This window comes from Colossoma macropomum, unplaced genomic scaffold, assembly GCF_904425465.1.
Source record: "Colossoma macropomum unplaced genomic scaffold, Colossoma_macropomum, whole genome shotgun sequence".
NCBI lineage: Eukaryota > Metazoa > Chordata > Actinopteri > Characiformes > Serrasalmidae > Colossoma > Colossoma macropomum.
Window position 1 is genome coordinate 10,570,656 of NW_023494790.1, and position 23,312 is coordinate 10,593,967.

The window sequence follows — 23,312 nt, forward strand, 5'->3', positions numbered from 1 at the left end:
CTGGTGAGTGTGGGAGTTTGTGTCATGTAATGTATGACCTTTAGGCTATGTCTGTATGTGTGTGTTGTCTGTTTGTGTTATATGTATGTGAATGTTTTCAGGCCAGTGTGTGTCTGATGTTTAATGAGGACATGTTAATGCAATCACAGGTTGTGTGTATGTGTGTGACACAGTGAGATGTTAATAAGGGAAAGAATGGCCTCATCATCCTCAACAGTGAGAAGGAACAACAGAAAGTACCCTGACATCACACCATTACTCAGATGTGGTTTTACAGATGTATGTAGGGGTGTGTGCGGGCCTGAAATATTAAACCCGAATACATTCCAAAAACTTTCTGTATGAATTTGGCGTATCCCGAACCACATCATCAAATTTCGAGTCCGAACCCAACCCAAGCCGAACAACGTTTTGTCAGAACCTGACACAAGCCCGACCCAGGCTTGACAAAATCCTGTCCAAACTCAACCCGAACTCTGCACAAGCCCAACAAATTTTGTCCAAATGTGACACAAGCTCTGCACACTTCTGTCCAAATGTGACACAAGCTCTACACACGCCCAACAAAATTCTGGCCAAACCTGACCCAAGCTCTTCACAAGCGCATCAAAATTCTGTCCAAACCCAACAGAAGCTCTACACAAGCCCAACAAATTCTGTCCAAATGTGACACAAGCTCTACACAAGCCCAACAAAATTCTGGCCAAACCCAGTTCAAGCTCTACACAAGCACAACAAATTCTGTCCAACCCTGACCGAAGCTCTACAAAAGCTCATCAAAATTGTGTCCAAACTCGACCCAAGCTCTACACAAGCCCAACAAAATTCATTCCAAACTTGAACTGACCTGAAACACATCATCAAGTTTTGAGTCCAAATCTCAAACAAAAATTTTGTACAAAACTGAACCAAACCAACCCATCACCACCCAAAGTGCTGAATAAAGCCTGACAGAATAGCAGTATTTAAATTAGTTAAAGAACAGCTGTAATTTTCATGTAATTGCAGCTGGGAAAAAGTGGGATAACAAAATCCAAACCTCATCTGAGCCCAACACATATTTGAGAAATGATCTACAAACCTGACTGAACATGACCAAACCCGATTTGATTAATTTGGACCCATCAGGTTCGGGCAGATATTTCAGACTCTAGTGTGTGTATGTATGTCTGTCTGGCCTGTTGCCTCTCAGGTTCTCTATCACTTATTTTCTCCAGGACAAGACATAGTTAATTGACCTGCCTGCTCTTCCCACACATTTCTTCTTTCATGGTAACTGTTACAAGGAAATAAATCCCATTTAAGCTAAAGAGGGACTGATCTTTATAATCTTTGTTTAGAGTTGCTACATAACAACTTTCTGTTTAAAATGCTGCTCTACTGAACTGGACTATGTTATTGTAGCTAATGAAAACTTACAAGGCTAGTGTTAACTCTACACCTGCTTTATTTTAATAGAGTAACTTCACATGCACACAAAATAAATATTATTTGAAATGAATAATGCTTTTTAAATGTAGATATTTTTGACTGTGCTGTGTGCTACTGTTGCTCAATAGCTTGTGGGTAAGGTATGGATAGGTCAGTTGTAAGTCAGTTGTCCCAGCCTTCTGCTCTCTCGAACACCATTGCACTGTGATTACTCAGCGTTTGGATGATTATATGGCAGCTTGTTCCTAAATCTCATTATATTTGGGTGGAGTGGACTGGGGACAGATTTCTGACCACAGCTGTAATTGGACATGGAAGAACAGTCTGTGTAGAACGAGTGTCCTGTTCAGTTTAAAAGAAAAGGCTTGATGTGGTCAGAGTTAACTCTGCATTTGTTAGAAGTGGGTAGCTACACACTCACTCTCTCACTCTCTCTCTATCACCCACTCAATCACACACTCACTCTCTCTGTCTTTTTATGTGCACCTACTGAGCCATTTTCTCTCTCTCTTCATTACATGGATTCAACAATGTGCTGGAAACATTGCCTAGAGATTCTAGTGTATGTTCACATGATTGCATCACGTTATTGCTGCAGATTTGTCGGCTGGACATTCATGCTGTGAAATCTCCTGTTCTACCACATCCCAGAGGTTCAATACTGGGTTCAGACCTGGTGACTGGAGAGGCCATTGAAGTATTCTAAACTCATTGTGATGCTAATGGAGCCAGTTTGAGATGACTTGTGCTTTGAGGCAAAGTGCAATATCATGCTGAAAGCAGCCATTAGACGATGGATCAATTGTGACTTTTGAAGGGATATATATACCGATGCTCAGTTGGTATTAGGAGACCCACTGTGTGCTGAGAAAACATTCCCCCACACCATTACCCCACCACCACCAGCTTGAACTGTTGACACAAGGCAGGTTGGATCCATGGATTCTTTGTGTTTACACCAAATTCTGCTGAGATTCATCAAACAAAGTGATGTTTTCTTCACCTGTTTTGTTTCACTGAGCTTGAGCCCGCTGTAGCCTCAGATTCCTGTTCTTGGCTGACAGGAGTGGAACCCAATATGGTCCCATCTGCCTCAAAATTAATGTGTTGTACTTTCAGAGATGCTTTTCTGATCACCATTGTTGTAAACAGTGGATAATCAAGTTACTGCAGCCATCCTGTCAGCTTAAACAAGATTCACCATTCTCCTCTGGCCACAAAGAAAGTGTTTCCACACACATTCCGGAGCCCATGTGTCAAACAGTCCTTTTTGGCCCGCAAAAGTAATTTAATTTTCTAGTCATATTAGCCCATTTCACCCTGAGATGCACTACAGTCCCCAGCATGCATTGCAACATTGTGTGCATTCTGACCCCCTCCACCAACAACAATTTATGGGCCATTGCATTGGATCCAGTGACATATGTATATAAACTATATGTATTAATTTACCATCTCTCTCTGTCTCTCTCTCTCTGTCTCGCTCTCTCTTTCTCTTTCTCTCTCTATTTCCCTTTCTCTCTTTCTCTCTCGCTCTGTCTCTCTCTCTCACTCTCTGTCCCCATAGATGTGTCTGAACCGGCAGTGTCAGAACATCAGTGTGTTCGGGGTCCACGAGTGTTCAGCAAAGTGCAGTGGACGAGGGGTAAGATGCCTATTTAAAAAACTCTGCTCCACAAACATGCTGATTTCCCCTTTACATGGTGTCATTTATTGCAAATTTCCAGTCCAGGTGCTGGCCAATCACAGTCCTGAACAGTTTAGTGTTCATCCTGCTCTAACACACCTGACTCTTCTCATTAACCTGAAGAGAGTTAAAGCTTTGTATTTTCAGGTTCTCAGTCCAGTCCTTAAAGGTCCCAGTCAGGCCGTACTTTTGTTCTGTCCTGATGACTAAATTCCAAAAATAAGTTTGAAAATGTTTTAAAAATAATACATACAACCCTAGTTAGAGCTGCATATATCATGAATACAAAAATAGAAAATGCATTAGGACGTATGAGGCTGAAATTTTAGCTGCATTATTAATCAAATCTGGACTTCTTAGGTATGCATGGTAGTGTTACTGCTAGACATTAGAAAATGCCTATTAAAGTTTTATAATATAGTGGACTTTTATTCAAGTAGTCTATTCAGTGTCCTACTGCTGAGAGTGTCTCACTCGCTGCTCTCTCTCTCTATCTCTTTCTGTCTCCTTTCTTTCTCTCTCTTCCTCTCTCTCTCTCTCTCTCTCTCTCTCTCAGACTCTGTCATTCTCTCTATTTTTCTTTCTCTCTATTCTCTCTCCTTTTCTTGGTCTCTTTCGGTCTATCTCTCTATCTATTTCCTTCTCTAACTCTTTCTGTGCTCACTCTTTTTGTTTTTCTGTCTCCTGCATTCTATATCCATGTCTCTCTCCCTCTCTCTCTCTTTTCCACCGAGCCTATAGTTCTATAATATAGTCCCCATGTGTGAGTTGCCTCTCTAATGCAACAGTACCCTGCTATCAATCTCCCAGCCTTCTCAACACCTCAATCAATTCACGGTAATAGCTTCATTCTGGTCCGTCTTAAAGAGCCATTCATCTTAGTCTGAGTGCGAGCCAGTTGTCCTTGTGTGGCCACGAAGCTGAAATGTATGGGTGGGCTTGGCTTGGTGGGAGAAAAGCCAGTCGGTCTGTGTGTGTTTCATCAGTGGGACAGGCAGGTTTGAAATGTGTAGATTGGAAGAGGCACTTCAGAAATTAGAGCACTGCTCTCGTCACAGCTGTGCGCTCCGTCCTAGTGAAGGTGATGATTTCTGAAAGCGGCGTAAGCGCTGATGCAGGATTCCTTCAATATTTTCCCATAGCGTGAAACAAGACCTGCCTCTGCAGTGTGAAATTGGAAATGTGGAAATTATGTTATGCTCCTCGTTCCCAAACAAACACTGAAAAATCTCTCTAATTTGTTTCTCCGTCACATATCAGCTGTCACTGACTTCTCCAAAATGTATCCCACAGTGATGTGTTGATGGTATAACACCAAGCTTCTTAGATCTGTGTTCGTTTTGTAGGTTCACAAAGTGAATCTACAATGATTGAATGAAACCGGTGCTGAAAACTCTCAGTGCATACATGATACATATGCAACACACTGCTTTTCTTTAATACGGTTCCTTTATTATAGGTGCTTTGTTACAAAGAATAAACCAGCCCCACCCATATAGGGGATGATAATGTCACTGTCCAAAAAAAAACAACAGCATATATTTCAAGCGTCTTTGAGTTCTTGAAAAGCGCTATGTAAGTATAGTGTGTTATTATTATTATTATTATTATTATTATTTCCATTTTTCCCATTTTTATTTTTCTACATTATTTGAACACAGCTGCTATCTTTTTCATTATGTGCAACTTTGATGATAAATAGACCAATAGAAATGCTCTGGAATTACTTGTAATTAAATCTCATCACATTAACCTACACTACAAGTAAAGCACAGTTTTGCCGTCTCCTGTAGATTTACTAATGTGTAGATACTTGTTTTTTTTTTTGGACAGCAACAATAAGTACTGAACTGTCCACGTTTCGCCCACAAAGGTTGGATAATGTTTACAGATGTTTGGCAAAAGTCAAACAAAAAGTCAAACAGTCAAAAGAATTGTAATGATCATCTCAGGTTATATCAAAATATGTAAATTTGGAATGTATTGTTAATGTTAGATGTTATTTATTATGTTTGTGTGTGAATGGTCACACTATAAAAATAGTTGGTTATATTCACATTCCAACCTGCCTAGTTTCAATAAGCCACAACAACACAGTAGTCGAGCATTTTAATCTGGACACTTTGTTATATAGCCTCTCTAAACAAACATTGTAGCAGTCAGTTTGACTAATTTACGCATATTAACAAAAGCTGATTTGTGCACTACAGTTTCTCATTAGGTTGAGTAGGATTTTACTGCTCAATATATTGACCACAAGCCATATATTAGCATATACTGAAATATTCCAAAACTGTTAAATACGTTTAGCACATATATTTTAAAACACTGCATATATTGTGCATTTTTAATATGAGCAAATATATGTACATGTACTTTTCTTCCATATGTGCTCTCCTCCTCAGTGGATGATGTGCAAGCGTATTCATCCGTCAGAAAAATATGCCTCGTTAGCAAAAAAGCCACTGCCTTTGCTTTTTCAGTTACATCCTTTATGACACATCCTTGGCAACGTATTCACATTAAGGCACTCATGTTTCATAGTAGCAAAGTATTATATACATACTTACTTGTGAATGCAATCAAAACAGTCACGTTTTACAGTCCATTTTTAAAACATCAGATCTACTTTTTACTGGATTGTTGGCCAGCCGGGTTTCTACATCTTTCTGTGAATGTAACTTCTACCTGAATAGTGATGTCAGTACTCAAATACTGACACCTTGAATGATTAACAAAGCACTTGAGTATCAGTGTGCCTGGTGTCAAAATCAATTGTACTGTTTAAAAGCAGGAGTGCACTGGTTCTTAGCTATAGCAAAAAAAGCTGGCAGACGTTGGAAACCACAGTGGTGGATGATTAACATTTTCAGTCATGAAGAAAAACTGCTGTACAGATCAAGAACACTATCCAGGATGTAGGAATAAATGACTGAAATGTTACCCTAAATACTAACTACTGGCCATTCTGACATTCAGCACTTTGAGCTCATAGTCAGTGTTTCATTCCAAACCCAGTGCTCAGAGCCAAAACTATAACAAAAAAATCTGAACATAAATTTTAAGGAACTGTTCATGTTGTCCCTGCGATGGACTGACAACCTGTCCCGGGTGCTTCCTGCCTTCCGCCCAGTGACCACTTAGGATAGGCCCCAGCACCCCCTGTGACCCGAGAGGATACGTGGCTTAAATAAAGTGTGTGTGTGCGTGTGTGTGTATCCCTGTTGTACGCTTGGATGTATACTAAGGTAGACAACTGATGGAAAGAGGAAGAGAGAGAGAATGATAGAGAGAGGTTCCATGAATTAACTCTCCAGATCAAGATCTTGTTTTGCAGTGGTGCACATCTGCTTCCTATCACTTTCTGGAGAGGGAGAGAGAGAGAGAGAGAGAGAGAGAGAGAGAGAGAGGGGGGAAAGTTGTTAAAATTTTGTGCCAAGTAAAAACAGGGACACTGTACAGTGTGTGGGTGATGTGGAGGAAGTCCACTTTTGGAGCTACAGAATGAACACATGGGTCATTGAACCCATCTAGAGGTGACTGAAGCTGTTTGGAAAGTCCTATATTTGAACTTGTTAACACTATGAAGGACAGATGTTACACATGAGCAACATTATGTGGTCATACTACAGTTTAAACTTTAGTATATCTAACTACTGTCAAACTACAGACTGCTTTTAGTCCTAGCTTAAATGTGGACCCTAAAGGTTTTTTTTAGTAATATAAGGATGTTTGGGTTTGTTATCAAACGATGTACAATATTCAGGGGACGACCAGTGTTTTCTCTCTGAATTCTCTGAAGGAGAGGAATCGAGCGTTACATTTAACTCCAACTTTGCTTTCATTTTCTGACATATGGGATTTGGTTTCGAGCTGACAACCCAGTCTCTAACCTTTTATCCTTCATTTCCAGGTAATCAGCACACAGGATCTAACAATTATCAAACTTCAAACTTGTATGTAAAGTAAGGTTAGGGTACTGCTCAGACTCCATGCACTCCTACACTCTAATCAGTCTTCCTCTCTAAGAGGGGGGAAAGGTCTTTCCAAATGAAAGTTTGCCGTTTCCAATAAATCACGTCTGTCCAAGCATAATTCGAAATACAGTGACGCTGGACTCAGAGGCTGAGCTCTGGCAGGAACATTCTTTATTCATGTCTGCTACCAGTCAGATTTTCTTTCCCTGTCTTACTGCTGTTGAGGTTGTCTTGTTCATTTTTATTCAGTGTCTTTGTTTTGCTGTGATCTGTTGTTATTATATTTCTGCTTATATGAACTTGGGTATGAAAAAGGTGCTATAAGAATGAAAAGTATTGTAGTGTTGTTGTTGTTGTTGTAAGAGTCGCAAATAAGGAGATGATTCTAAAAGCTATTTCATTTAAGAATGTATTTAGTGTGTGTTTATGTAATTGTTCTGTTCTGTGCATGCATTACTTAACTGAGGTAATGGTATAGACCAATTATAGCTCCCCCCAATGTTACATGCCTTGGTTTGTTCCATTTCTGTTCTGTTGTTATCGGGCGTTCAAGAAAAGTTGTTTATGTAAAGTTTATGTAAAATGTGAACTGATTTTACTCACCTGTTTTTAAAGTCCCAGGAAACACAATGTAAATATTAAAATTGAGTGTTATTAAACACCTGGTAAAGTTTGAATGATGAAAACAACAGAAATAATCCCTTATGAGACCTGAGAACTGTCTGAACGTGGCCTAATATTCTGATTAGCAAGCATGATTGACAGCTCTCAGTTCAACGTTCCCAGCCTGCTGTGCCACTGAAGCAGAACTAAACATAGCACTAGCAAAGCAAGGAAACATGAGCGAAACATTTTTAAAAAGGTCCTGTATAGAACCGTCTACAACACATTCTCCATTAAACTGAAGAGCCCTTTCATGATGTAAAGAAACCTTCAATCATGCAAAGGATCTATATAGAACCATTTTCTTTACTAAAGAACCCTTGAAGAACCATCATTTTTAAAAGTGTAGTAGTAGTATTAAGTAGTAGTGTTATTCAGTGCCTCATATCCAGACATGTAACTCTGATTCACTCTGATTTAACAGTGTGTGTGTATTGTGTTACCTGTTCAGGTGTGTAATAATAAGAAGAACTGCCACTGTGAGGCGCACTGGGCTCCTCCGTTCTGTGATAAAGCTGGGTTTGGAGGCAGTGTGGACAGTGGGCCTATGAGACTGGCAGGTATAGCAGTGATGCATCACATGTAATGAAATTCAAATCAATTAAGTCAGTAACTGTAATGTAATTGCAAGAATTTAAACTGTAATGTGTTACACTATTTTATTACAGGAAAAACTAATCACATTACTTTGTATCGCATTACCCTCAACACTGTTAGTGTTTTTGTATATTTTTGCTTGTGTACATAAATGTGCAATGTGGATGATTGTTGTATTTGGTGTTTGATTTTGAGATCAGTGTGTGTGTGTGTGATCTAATTACTGCTGCATTTCCCATATACAGACAGTGAGAGTGTAAAGGTGGGCATTGTGGTGGCGTTCCTGTGCCTGCTGTGTGTGGGGATGATTGTCTGCATTAAGAGGAAGACTCTGGCTGGTCTCTTCATCAGCAACAAGAAAAACACCATTGAAAAGCTCAGGTAAAAAAAGCGATCACCAATAGGAAAAACACCATTAAGAAGCTCAAAAAACAAAGTCAGTAAGATTTCAGGCCTTTCTGCCTGCATGAAGACAAACAGCCCCCTAAACCAGAGGTCACCAATCTTATCCGCAAAGGGCCAGCGTGGCTGCATGTTTTCATTCCAATCAAGCAGGAACATACCGCATATAACTCATCAGTTCTAATATCATTAACTAAATAATAAGTTTAAATTTTAACAGGTTAATGGTGGTGATTGGATGTTTATGTAATAAAACATTAATAACCATGTAATAAGCTATGAATAAGCTTTTTCAACTACAGGACCTTGAGTCATATTGTTTGTCTGTATTTTGCTGCAGGTCAGTGGGACCCAATGGGCCAAACAGTCCTGGGCACACATTCTCAACAAGCCAAACACATGCTGGGACACACACACACTCTGCATGCAGGGCGTCTCCTCAGTGCCAAGCACCAGCCATATCACAAAGTGCCAGTATATACAAGGTATGTGTTTGTATGTGTCTCTTTGTGTCTGATTTTGTGTAAATGAATCTTCTTTTCATTGTGTGTTTCTCTTTTCAGCTCATATAATCAATCAACTCACACAATCAATCATGTCAAACATGCATGCACACACACGTACACACACACTCATACACGCACTGCCAAACAAGCCATTCTAATATTGTAATGCTCATTGTCTCTGTTGAATGCCAATGACAGTCGCCTGTAGTGCACTGTTGCCTGAAGGCAGCTTTCTGCATAAAAACCAGACAGTGGACAAACAACGTCAAAAAGAAGTCCAGTTTCATCTCAATCACCTGCTGAATGCAAAACCTTTGAAGCATGTGGACAACACACACACACAAACTTGTCCATATTTGTTGTCCAGGCTTGTTAGTAATAATGATGGATCCACCTCACTGACCTCCTGAGAATGTTGATGAACAGTGTGTGTATGTGTGTTGTAGTGGCTGTCACAGAAAGCTGTTAGAGCATCATAATAAGAGCAAACAGCAGCTCTGCCTTGCTTGAAGCATTGGTATAGCTCCATACCTGCACAGGCCAAATCCTACATTTTCTTTACATTTTATTTTTCCCTTGTGGTCCACTTACAACAATTGTGTGAATTTTTATATTTAAATGTAACTATATTTAAATTACCTCCATTCTGATTGACTGCTCTATGTTGTGTCTAATTCATGAACCAATCCAAGCTGAAAAACTCCTTATAACCTCAGCATTAATGGACAGGACTAAACTGCTGTAGGCTAAACATCACAAAAGCAGTGGATTCAAAATGGCATGTTTTTGCTGTTTAGTTTCCATATAAGGACAGTATGGACTGAAGATTGAATGGGCCTTTAACAGTGTTTACATAGTACACCAAAGTCTTTTATTTCAGAAGATCTCTAAATGTTCCTTCCTTCACCAAGCAAAAGAAAATACTTAAGCAAATCTCCTCAGAACGATGGTGGTAGTAAATTAGAAAGAATTATTAGACTAAGAAATGGTGGAAAGGTGTTGCTGAGGAACATATAATTCCTGATCCTCACTGTCCTGATCGTCTGGAGGGTGGTGGTGTTTTCATTCATTCCTGAAGCTGAAAAAGTTTTTGATTGAACGCTGTGGAAGTTCGCATTACAGTTCAATGACTATATGATCAATAAGCAGATTTATCCTCGCTCTAAGGTAGCTAAACTCAGTCTGGGTTACTGTATTAGCTAAAAATAACTAATATCAGGTCTAATGACAAATAACATTACAGAACAATGTTAAGCTTTTCTTAACTTAACTGCTGACAGCTTGATAAATCAGTCGGATGAAACAGGACTATTCAGCGCTCACATTTGTGATTGAAACTCTGTGTATAAAGGTCAATATTAATGCACTCATATTGTTTTATTAAAATGTGCTGATAGACTTCATGTAAAAGATGATGAGTCCTTCTCAGCATCTAACATTGTTCTGACTAGCTCCAGTGATAGCATTAGCTCATAGCCAGGTTTGAGTAGGAACAGAATACATGTAATGATGTTGTGTGACGAGGGTACAAAAATAAGGCATCTGTATTTAGTTAGATTTATAGGAAAATGTCAGTCATCAGATTACAGGTACAAAATAAGGTGATTACCAGCAGGATTACATTGAAGGTGCACAAAAGTGAACGTCACCTTTGCGTCGAAATGTTCTATTTAGAATGATAAGTAAGTCTCCTGAGTCATGTAGATTTGAAGAGTTTTCATTTTGGGAAGAAGGCAGGGCTGCTGGCTGCAGAGAAACTATGAAGAACAAGCCCCTCCACAAGCAGCTGTTTACTGACTTTTATTTGGCCAGTCTATAAAATTTTTTGTATTTTATTCTTATTGGCAGAACTAAGATCTGCTGCATTTGCTCAGGGATGAAAAGTCAGGGAGTAAAGGAGAGCAATCAGATACATTAATATACACTGTTAGGAATAAAGGTTCCGTGCAGGTACATTTTTCGTTCATCAAGGTACAAACAATTTAAATGTTCCCTCAAAGGTACAACAGTGGCTTTAAGGTCCAATTGTGCACCTTAAATAAGTTTTTTTTTTTCTCAGGTGAAAAGTACATAATTGCGCCGTTTCATAACCTAATGGTTTTAAATAGAACAATAAAATAAAAGCCTGGAGACGAGACGGGGTGTGTGGAGTCAATTTAGGAAATATAATTTCAATGGATTATGGTACAATTATGTTTCCTGACTAAAGGTACTGTGATATACCCCTGAGGGTACCACCCCAGTGACGCGAGGGGTCCTGCCCCAGTGACAGTTTTGTACCATTATTTCTGAGAGTGTAGTAAACCTTTGGATTAGGTTAGAGATGATGGTTTTTAACAGGTAATCAGTAATCTGTATATATTTTAAAGTAACCCAATTCTGCTCATACCATGTAAAGGTATTAAACTATCACTGGGGCAGTGCTCCTCTTGTCACTGGGGTGGTTTCCTCAAGGGTACATCTCAGTACCTTTAGTCAGGGAACATAATTGTACCATAATCCATTGAAATTATATTTTCTAAGTTGTATTGACTCCACGCACCCCGTCTCATCTCCAGGCTTTTTATTTTATTGCTCTGTTTTAAAACATTTGGTTATGAAAAGGTACAAATATGTACTTTTTACCTGGGAAAAAGTTATTCAAGGTTCACAGTTGGACCTTAAACCCACTGTTGTACCTTTGAGGGAACATTTACATTGTTTGTACCTTGATGAACAAAAAATGTACCTGCACAGCACCTTTATTTCTAACAGTGTAGCGTCCATCGCTTAAACCTGCTCCTGATTAGACATGCACACTTACCGCATTAATGTCAAGTGACTAAAAGATTTCCATGGATTTATTAAAGTACACATTGTCCAGAATCCTTCGTTTATTGCTAAATTGGCTCACAAACGTGTATATCTGTACTGAACATCTTGTAAAGTCAGTTTGTCTTTTAATTGAAATATGTGTATAAAACAGTTCTCTGTGTGCTTCTATGTTTTCCTTTGCTATACTGAACTTTTAAGTCTGTTAGTACACGTGTTACCAAGCTACCAGGTGGCTTGATGGACGTAGCAACAGTAAGTAAGGGAGGCTGGACTGCTCCGAATTTTGCTAACGATAAATTAAGTGCAGAGACATTTAGGGACTGAAGGAAAGGTTAGTTGGTCTCAGTGCAGATGCAGGTTGTAGAGCATTAGTGGAGCTGTGTGTTTTCTGTTAGTCATGGCTGCTGCAGCTGTTTCTCATTGTATGTGTTGGTAAGAACAGAGAGGATGTAGGTCCGTTTGATGTCAGCCAAGCGCAGGTGAGGTCATAATCCAGACGGACTACACACACTCTCTCACTCTCTCTCTCTCCCTCACACACACACACACCCTTGTGCTACTCCTCATCAATTCTTGTCTTGTCAGTTCTTGTCATCCTGCCTCAGTTTGACTCAGTCTGGGTGAGTTTCAGAAAAGCATTGTTGCTTTATAAGTGCACAGTAAACTCTGTCTAAAGATCGTTTGTCAAAGTGTGAGTGTTACATAAACCCCTTTGAACCTCATAGTATATTATCTGTGTCTTTATTTAATGAGCCAGATGACTCAATCGTTAATCTTGAACTGCTTGGTAAATTGGCCGTGGTCTGGTCTACTCTTGATGACATACAGGGGCCCTATATTAATTTAAAGCACCCAAACCCTAGTTATGACCACATTTTTGTGTGTTGAAATATACAGTCAGGTTCACACATATTTGGACGCTGACAAAGTTATTGGTATTTTAGCTGTCTAGCTCAGCGTGTTGGAGTTAAAATTGAATAATAAATATGAGCTCAATGTGCAGACTTTCAGCTTTAATTTAAGGGTATTTATGGTGTAGGAATTGCAACTACTTTCATACGTAGCCTCCCATTTTTAGGGGCTCAAAAGTAATCGGGAAGTTGGCTCAGCTGTTCCATGACCAGGTGTGTGTTATTATTCCTCATACAAGTAAGCAGATAAAAGGCCTACAGTTGATTTCAAGAGTGGCATTTGCATTTGAAATCTGTAGCTGTTAACTCTCAATATGAAAAATTAGTCCAAAGAGCTGTAACTGCCAGTGAAGCAAGTCATCATTAAACTGAAAAATCAAAACAAACCCCTCAGAGAAACAGCAAAAACATTAGGTGTGGCCAAATCAACCATTTGGTACGTTGTTAAAAATACAGAATCCACTGGTGAGCTCAGAAACCTCAAAAAGCCTGGAAGCAACTGTGCTGGATGACAGAATAATTCTTTTCCTGGTGAAGAAAAAATGCTTCATAATAGTTGAGCAGATCAAGAACATCCTCCAGGGGGTAGGCATTTCTGTGTCAACGTCAACAATCAAAAGAAGACTTCACCAGAGTCAATACAGTGGGTTTACCACAAGATATAAACCATTGTTAAGTATCAAAACCAGGAGGACCAGATTTGAGTTGATGTTGATGAGACATGATCAACTTGTATCAGAATGACAGGAAGAGAAGAGAAGGGAAGGAACTGCTCGTGATCTGAAGTACACCACCTCATCTGCCAGGCATGGTGGAGGTAGTGTTATGGCGTGGGCAGGTATGGCTGCCAGTGGAACTGGTTCGCTTGTATTTATTGATGATGTGACTACTAATAAAAGATTTCTGAAGTGTATTATCTGCTCAGGTTCAGCCAAATGCTGCAAAAACTGTTGAACCACATTTCACAGTGCAGATGGACAATGACCTGAAGCATAGAGTGAAAGCGACCCACGACTTTTTTAAGACAAAGAAGTAGAATATTCTGTAATGGCCAGGTCACTCAACTGACCTCAGCCCGATCCAGCATTCATTCCACTTACTGAAGGCAAAATTGAAGGTAAAACACCCCAAGAACAAGCAGGTACTGAAGACAGCTACAGTAAAGGCCTTTCAGAGCATCACCAGGGAACAAACCCAGTGCCTTTTGATGTCTATGGGTTCCAGACTTCAGATGGACTGCAAATGATTTGCAACCAAGTATTAAAAGTGACAGTTTCATTTATTATTGCTAGTTTGTCCAATTACTATGGAGCCCCTAAAAATGGGGAGCTTTGTATGAAAATGGTTGTAATTTCTACATCGTTCACCTGATTTGGATATACATACCCTTGAATTAAAGCTTGAAGTCTATTCATTATTTAATTTTAACTCCAATGAAACAACAACTAAAATAAACAACACATTTGTTCTCATTAAAGTTGTTATTTTCCTTGTCAAAATATTTATGGACCTCATTGTAAATATTGGTAACCTCAAAAATTTACGCTCCCTTCTCTCTTCTTCTTTTCTCTTTTTCTGTCTGTCTGTCTGTCTCTCTCTCTCTCTTTCTCTGTCTCTCTGCAGCCTCAGCCTCCTCTGCCAGGAGTGGATTCTCTGGTTGGTTCTCTCTCTTTGCGGAGGCTGCCTCAGTGTCCTCCTCTCCACCTGACCCACCCTCTGCCCTTCACACTGACTCCTTCTCCCCCTGCCCCGCCTCCGCATCGTGCCCCCCCACCTCCCCTACCACACTCACACTCACATACACACACACATGCATACACACACTCACCCAGCCACAGAGTCCCCCAAGCACACCCCCACACACATACACACTCTCACACTCACTCCCCACCTCGAGGAGCCCCCCTCCGCAACCTGAGCTGCCAGAACACCTGCAGGATGGCCATGGTCAGTACATAGAGCACATCTTTTGTTTAAAAAAAAAGGAGTCAAATAGTTTTCATGTGATTATTTAGGTTAATGTGTGAGCTGCTATACCTGCTTCATTAATGCGTAGCTCAATGGAAAATACCCAGAACACTAATACAAGACAGTAATGATAGTGTTATAGCTTGTTATATTGTGTTATTATTATATCAATGTTATATATTACTGGTGTTTTTTTAATTTCCTTGTATGTATCTGCAAAGGTGAGGACGTTTCAGTGCAGAGTTATAAATGTTCTTTAACTTGTAGAAGTCAGAGTTATCAAAAAAAGCCAACTAGTCACATTTTATCGATACCAGATTTCTGTTAGCAAGTAGAAAAGGTAATATTTTATTATAATTTGGATATGACGAAACTTTTTTTGCAACATTTTTATGATTTCTTGCCATCGGAAAATACAGAAAAAGTCAGAAATGCAGACTTAAACCTGCCTATGCTGAATGTATCCAAATGCATTATGTACCTATGTGCTTAACTATAATACTAATAATATAATAATACATTTAATTATTAATTATTATTTCAGTACAATACAGTAAACGATATATCAAAAGGTCATTTAGATTTTATCTAATATTTCAGGTTTTTGGAAAAAAACAAGAAGTTATTAAATTATAATATACTGTGATTATTTATCTACAGTCATTTCTGATAAGTTATCTGCTTTAAGATTTGATCACCACATTTCAAATACAGTGCATTCTCAATGTTAATGTTACAGATTCCTACAAATGAGATGCAGCATCTTAGTAGAAGCATTTATACAAATACCTGCAACACAGTAGGGTGTATATTATGGAATAAAAGAAATCTGTCTTTTTCTTTACATCATAGTATTATAACAAAACAACAAGAGCATTAGACTTCTACGGATTAAATGTCTTTTGCATTTTTGTTTGTGTATGTGTCCCAAACACACCCTGTCTGAGGGAGATTGCAGCATTTTTCACTCTTCTCCCAGTGCACTTTCAGAGCTGTAATAGAGTGAGGCTTTCTGGGGAAGAGTGTTTTTATTGTTCTCTGTTGTCTTGTGTAATGTGTGCAGCGCTGTGGTGTGAACGGGGCAGACCTCTGAGCTTTATAAAGGAGACTGTGTGTGTTGACAGTTACTGTAAGTCCAGTAAAAACACACCCTGAGCACAGGAGTCAGGAGAGAGAACCTTGTATTTCTATGCGTGATATAGGGACGCTATGGACAGTCCAGCAGAACAGCAGCTGAGAGCTTGTTCGCAGGAATGGAAAGGGTGTGAGAATACAATCACCACCTGGTCATGAGAGGAAAACAACAACACTGTAGCCTGCATATCACATTCCAGAAGAAGTATAGATGGTCATAGCACTGGTAGAAATGTGAGGAAAGAAATCACATCATGTAATTCCTTGAAAGCTGTTCTGTATTTGGTAAATAATTCCAAAGATAATAATGATTCTGAAATTATATGTCATGTAATTTGTGATTAACAGTTTAAAAATATATTTCTAAAACTTTCTGATAAAAACATTTTTAAGAAAAGATGCTATACTTAAAATCTTAAATATATTTTAATTACTTGTCCTGCTATGCTTAGAAAGCTGACAAAATAAGCCTCCAAAACTGTAACTTCTGCTGATGGTTAAGACTAGAGGTCTTAAAATCTGGGCCTTGAATTCAGTTTCTAGTCCTGTATTTTGTAATCACTCGTCTTTAAATGACCAGTTGATATAACTGAATGGCCACCTAATGCCATACCTACCAGGGACTGCAAAATCCAGGACTGGGTACTGGACTCAAGGTTTGGATATGAAGCCCTTTAGTTTGGACCCTGCAATCTGAAACTTCAGACTTTAAGATAATTTGTAGGTATTTTCTTTGGAAAGCTGTTGTGAATCTGGCCTCAGGTTAATTGTTTGGAAATATCTGAAAGAAATTTGTAGCGTATAACCTGCTTATGTAAATTACAGTAACCTTTGACTCTAAGCTCTGATTTTGTTTCATTATTTTGCGGTTGAATCTATAGAAGTCTGGCTGACCCCTCGGTGGAGAGGTCAGCCTCCTTCTTCATGTATCAGGCTAATCAACACGATCTCAAAGGGCCAAAACAAAGCAAATGAGCACAATGTGCACTCCTCTGAGCCTATTGACTCCACCTCACATGCAGACTTTAAAAACGATCCCATACACAGTGCTATTAAATAACGCAGTAAGCAAACAGAGAGCTGCCGCTGCGGGCCTGGAGAGCACAGCCACAGAAAGCATTAGAGAAAAAGCACTAGAGAGGCAGTGCCAGGGGCAGCCCCAGAGGAAATAAAGCAGCCTGTCTGACGGATTGCGGTTACTTCAGCAGTCTCATGGTGCAGGAGTGCTTCTGGGTCTGCCGCAATGTTCATTTGTGCACACACACACCATGAGCTGCCTGCTGCTCAGTCTCTCTGCTCATTTATTTATTCACTCATTTATTTATTCATCCATACCTCTGTTTCACACAAGGCCTGAGTGCATAACGATTCATAAACAACAGTAGTACATGCATTACAATTAAGATTAATTAAAAAAATAACAATAAACAAATATGAATACAAAATGAAATAGGCTTAAATAAGTAATATTAAAGCATGAACACAATACGTGATCATTAATTAAAAATAGGTAAACATGAGAATATACATATATTCATGCTACCTCGTCTAACCTCGTCTTACTCATTGTGTACTTATGAGTCGCAAGTGGTTCCTAAGTTTGAGTTGGCAGTAACAATAACAGGATAAACAGCCTATTCTATAGCTAATAGCTATGCTAGCATACATACAGAACTTCAGTATTTGTTTAATACTGAACTATTAAACAAAAACAGGCACAAGACATTGCGCCTAAATCCTTAAGTGCTCATAAATATCAAACATCCCCAAAAGCTGAGCCTGAATACAGCATATAGTTGTTTAAAAAAGGTACATCGGTTTATTTTTACATAGTTTTGAGAATGACCTTTCCATAAAATGAGGCAACAATGGCTAGCACAGGCAGCTACAGCAGCGCCAGTTAGCCAAGTAGCTAAACTAGCAGCTTACTTTATTACCGTATATGTGTATAAACAAAGCATCCATTTTTTTAGTGTTGGCTAGTCAAAAAATCTTACATCTAAAGCAGATTGTAAAGAGAAGCAGAGAACGTATTTCTATCTTTTACCGTTCAAAGTAAACATATTGCTTCGTTCAGAATGGCTGAGTTGCTAAACGCCTGTCAGATGTGAGAATATTCCTATACATTTAAATACCTAATCCAAGCCAAAATAGATTGTTGTTTTATTTATGGTCAGCACTGGCATGCTCTTACATGTGTTTGCTAGCTGTCACGTGTAACCAACTGGCCTAAAACTGGCAGTAACCTTATACATTCGAATGCACATTTTTTCAATGAATTTGACAGATATTCAAATTTCACATTTTATTTTGAAAGCTGTATTGCACACTGTGTGTATCTGACACCATAGAACATAAAATATCACAGCTTGTTTTATAACCGGAGTAACACAGCATGGCCAGCTCACTAATAAGTGAGCATATTTGCAAGCATCACCGTGTGTTGACTGAATTGTAGAGACACGCTGTATGTTGCAGGAGGGCAAATTAGCAGACAGATTTGTTAAATGGATTGACCTTTGGTGATTTGTATGCTGTTTGTATGATTTGATCTGTAAATGTGGCTCTCCTGTTGATCAGGACCACTGGCCTGACCTCTACTGAGAGGTTACTAGCCTTCCCCTTCAGCTTCTACAGTGCATTAGCTGTACTCTCTGATGAAACCCGGTGAGCTTGGCCGCTTGGCTTGTAAAGCTGGGTTAGTGAATGGAGAACCTCTATGTTCTTTATGAGAGATCCCCAAGTGAAAGACACTGAGAGATTTTTAAGTTTGACCTCTTAGAAGTCGAGAGTCATCACTGTTGTTTTGGTAATTACAAAATTACACTGTTAATTGAATAATTAGTTACATAAGGAAATACATTTACATGGTTTTGGATTCTGGGGCACTTGTTTCAGTGTCATGCAATCACAAAAATCATGGGAAATATATAAAAGAAGTAATTTATTTATATAAAAGATTTTTTAGACAGACGCAACAATAACCTTTCATCACATTCACCTCCATCATTCACAAACACAAAGGTAATATCGACTGAAAGTTTACTTCAATAAGCTATTTCTCTTGGCAGCATTGTCCTGGACCCGTGTACTCCTATTAAGAAGTATTTTGAAATGTTGGCGAGAGCAGCGGCCAAACCTGATCCTAAAAGTGATGAAATAGGATTAGTTACCCCTGTCTAAACATTCTCATTCATTAGGATGTCCCTGCCAGGCCCTACATCAGCACTCCTGCTCTGACAGTTTGATGAATTGCAGTCTTTGGTCTTATCAGTGTAACACAGTTCGTCTTAAAAGATTTAGACCTTCGTCACTTTACCGCTGGAAATTCTTCATTATCGTTTCACCATGTTCCCCCCTGCTGCAGTGGGCTGGAGAGCAGATCGGCTTTACTTCATCCCAGATGTTCCTCCTTACACACTGCAAAAAATCTGGGACTGTTCAGCAGGTCCAGGGGGGTTGGGGGGGTTAGGGACAGCTGCTGTAAGACAGACAGACGCATAGGCAGGCAGACAGAGAGACAAACATGCAGGCAAAGATAAGGTCAGCCTGGATGGCCTAGAGAAGATTCCTGAGGTGCTGAAGAGCAAAACCGGTTAACCCTAGTATATCCCCCAAACTGTATACACCTCTTCTTACATTTTATTGAATTATTTCTACACTGTCAGAATAAAAGGTACTGTGCAGGTGCATTTTTTGTTAATCAAGGTAACAATGTGAATGTACCCTTAAGGGTACAACAATGGTTTTAAGTCCAACTGTGTACCTTAAATACTTTTCCCCAGAGGTAACATAACAGTTTAGAAGCTGAGGGTGCAGCTAATTACAGAAATTATGTCAAAACTGAGGATTCTACACTTCCATACTGTCTTTCTGTGGAAAGAACACAATTTTTGTTATAAAACAAGCAGAAAAAATGGTAAGATAATGGAAAGGTAATTGCAAATGTCAATACTGTCAATACAGAAAACAATGTAATTCATTATATAACTAGCTATGTAATCAATTATATAATTACATGTAAGCAATTATACAATGCTAATTGAATGTACTGAAGTAAAGCAACACTAACTCAGGACTTCTAAGGCTTAAATGGCAGAGCTGCAACAACCGGTACCACTTTCTGTCCCCCTCTACATGTGTGCATCTGTGCATATCATAATCTGCTATGGTTTCGGATCATTAAAATGTTCCATTGCTGAGATTTTCAAGCATGCCTGATCACTCTCAAACAAAACAATATCAGACCTTGTCTTTTGCAATCAGACACCGCCTGATAAATGATGAGAAACAGCCTGGGTGAGGAATCTAATCATGTTGAAAAACACTCTGAGAAAAAGCAGGGGAATCAAACTGTGAAATTGTGGGTAGATCACTTTAGAAAGAGAAAGGAGAAAAAAAGAAACGAGAGCGAGAGAGAGATTGGATGAGGAACAGATGTGTTGTAGGTAGCAGCCGGTTATCATTACTTCATCTTCTGCAAGTCGATTAGGAACACATGACAAGCCCTCATCACTCAGCCTTTGGGGCACGTCGCCATAGCAGAGATCAGAAAGCTGTAAACAGTGCAAAAAGCCTTGTTCTGGTTAATAGGATTATACTGTCTTATAGCACCCTCTGGTGGCAGGTCTAAGACAGTACTGTCAGTCCCAGTGGATTCATGTCAGTTCCCTGCAAAGAGATTATCTCAGAATGTATTACCCCAGGGTCCTCTTATGACATTTATGTGGGTTTATGTACACACAGAACAGCTATCATTCATTTTTAATGACTATTTTCCAATCTCTATTTATGTCTTAGAGTTAAACAGGCTCTTTTGTTGCTTTGTCTTCAAGATATATATATATATATGTGTGTGTGTGTGTGTGTGTGTGTGTGTGAATGACCTCTGATTGACTGCCTTGTATTCATTTAAAAAGCAGTCTGCTGAAAAGTCCTTTTAACGTTAGCATGAATGGGTGGGGCTAAACAACACAATACAAAGCAGGCTGTTTTTTCAGCTTAATTTCTGTATATGGACTATGTAGACTGAGAAGTGAACAGTATACTTTATAATGTTAACAGTGTCTATATATTTTTAAATAATGCTTCTATTTCAAAATGATATAATATGGCTGATATTCTAACAGAGCTTACCAACATGGAACAAACAAGCTACACAGCATTGTGTTTTTCCCTACAGTAACTTACCTGAGTGGCATTATACAAAGCAGGATTTCTCAGTTAGCTAGATAAAATAGTTAAATATTGAGGGTCTCCCACTAGGAATGTTCCTTAACTCTTTTTTGGACAGGCTGAAAGCAACAGTTTGGAGAAAAAAACACAATTTCCCATGTTTGGTGTCCAAAGTGTGGTTCTTTAACTGTGCACTGGTGCTTCCAAAGCAAATTTAGCTGACAAAAAATGAGAGCTTATGTCTGAAATTGCATGGCTAAGTCATCATACACTTACAGTCATGTGGAAAAAATAGGTGATCATCAGCAAAACAGTATGTATAGATAAATGTTACATAATAGAACAAAAAACAAAGGAAATTTGTCTTTACAAGCATTTTTTAAAATAAATTGACTGAGATGCCCTTTTTCAGGTTATACTTTAGCAACTGGTATTGCCCCTTTTAACAGAAACATGTAGGCATTTCCTATAACTGTCTACCAGTTTCTGATGTCTACTGGGAGAATTTTTTGCCCACTACATCCTGCAGAATGTGCAGTGTTTGAGGGACTTCATGAATGTACAGCCCTTTTTAAATCCCCTCACAGCTTTTCAATAGGATTCAGATCTGGGTTTTGACTAGGCCATTCCTCAACTCTTGATTTCTTTCATTTGAGCCTTTCTTTGGTTTTATTTACTTGTGTGTTTAGGATCATTATCCTGTTGGAAGCTCCAATTTTTCAGCTTCAACTTTTTAGTAGATGGTCTCACATTCTCCTCTAGCACTCTCTGGTATGAAAGAGAATTTATAGCCAGTTCTACAATACGATGCAAGTTGGCCAGGCCCTGAGGCAGCAAAGCAGCCCCAAACCATAACATTTCCACCACCATGATTTACAGCTGATATGAGGTTCTTTTAATCAAATACAGTCTTTGGTTTTTGCCAAACATGGCTTCTGGTACTATGGCCAAACAACTCTACCTTTGACTCATCTGTCCATAGCGTATTGTTCCAGACATCCTGGCCTTTGCCTAATTATTCATTAGCGTACTTTAGTCTTGCCCCAATGTTCTTTTTAGACAGCACAGGCTTTCCCCTGGCACACCTCCCACTTAGGTCAAATTTGTGCAGTCTCGTTCTAATGGTAGATGCTTGCACTTTTACATCTACAGTGGCAAGACCTACTTGCAGATCCTGTGATGAAATGTTGGAGTTCTTTTAGTATCTAAACGTCTGCTCTCAGGTTAAACTTGTTGGGGCGGAATGGCCTGGACATGTTGGCAATGGTTTTAAGTCTTTTCCACTTGTAGATGATTTTCCAAACAGTGAAAGGATTGATTTCTAATATTTTGAAAACACTTCTCAAACCCCTTCCCAGATTCATAGACATCAACATCTTTATTTACTGAAGGCCTCAGAGAGCTCTTTTGATCTAGGCATGATGATAACACAGACACCAACGACAAAGAGCAAATCAGATATGTGAGGTTTAAATAAGACAAGGTCCTAAAAGATATTCTCTAATGGTGTTCTGATCATTAGCACCTGATTGGGTGCACCTGATGTTTGAGGTAGCGATATGTGTAGGGGTGTACATTCTTTTTCCACTTAAGTAAACTGAATTTTTGTTATCTCAAATATATAATGGATGACATAAATGTTCATTTTAGGTGACACCTTTATCGATCAAAATTGTTTGAGTAAAGACACGGAAAAGTCCAATTATGCAGAAAAGCTCTAAATATGCTGAAAAAGTCTAAACCTTTCACAGGTTGTACTTCTTCACATTGTATCTGTATCTGTATCTTACACACTGTATCTTAAAAGTCTGCAGAGCTGTTAAGCAGTATCATATAGACTTGCATGTCACATTGTATGAAATATAATTACATAACATGATGTAAGGTAAGTGTATGGTGATTTGGGTGTTTGCATGGTGCCAATTGGTGGGGTATAAGCTTCCATTAGTTAAGGTGTGGTGCAACACTAAAGAAGCAAATTTCAGGCACCAAACCTGCCTCGGCTGAATGGGTACATTTGGGGTAAGAGGGGAAATTAGAACTTTTT

General features: G+C 39.0%; 1 protein-coding gene across 2 annotated transcripts in view; it reads left to right on the forward strand.

The window, feature by feature from the left end:
- LOC118809104 (disintegrin and metalloproteinase domain-containing protein 12) overlaps positions 1–23,312 on the forward strand; it is a 161,796-nt gene that overhangs the window by 135,078 nt on the left and 3,406 nt on the right. The window contains exons 17-21 of one of the 2 annotated variants that reach the window (XM_036572088.1): positions 2,999–3,076; positions 8,210–8,318; positions 8,601–8,736; positions 9,098–9,242; positions 14,612–14,935. In XM_036572088.1, the coding sequence (XP_036427981.1) occupies positions 2,999–3,076; positions 8,210–8,318; positions 8,601–8,736; positions 9,098–9,242; positions 14,612–14,935 (792 nt within the window). The remainder of the gene's footprint in view (positions 1–2,998; positions 3,077–8,209; positions 8,319–8,600; positions 8,737–9,097; positions 9,243–14,611; positions 14,936–23,312) is intronic. The other variant, XM_036572089.1, reaches the window with a different exon arrangement.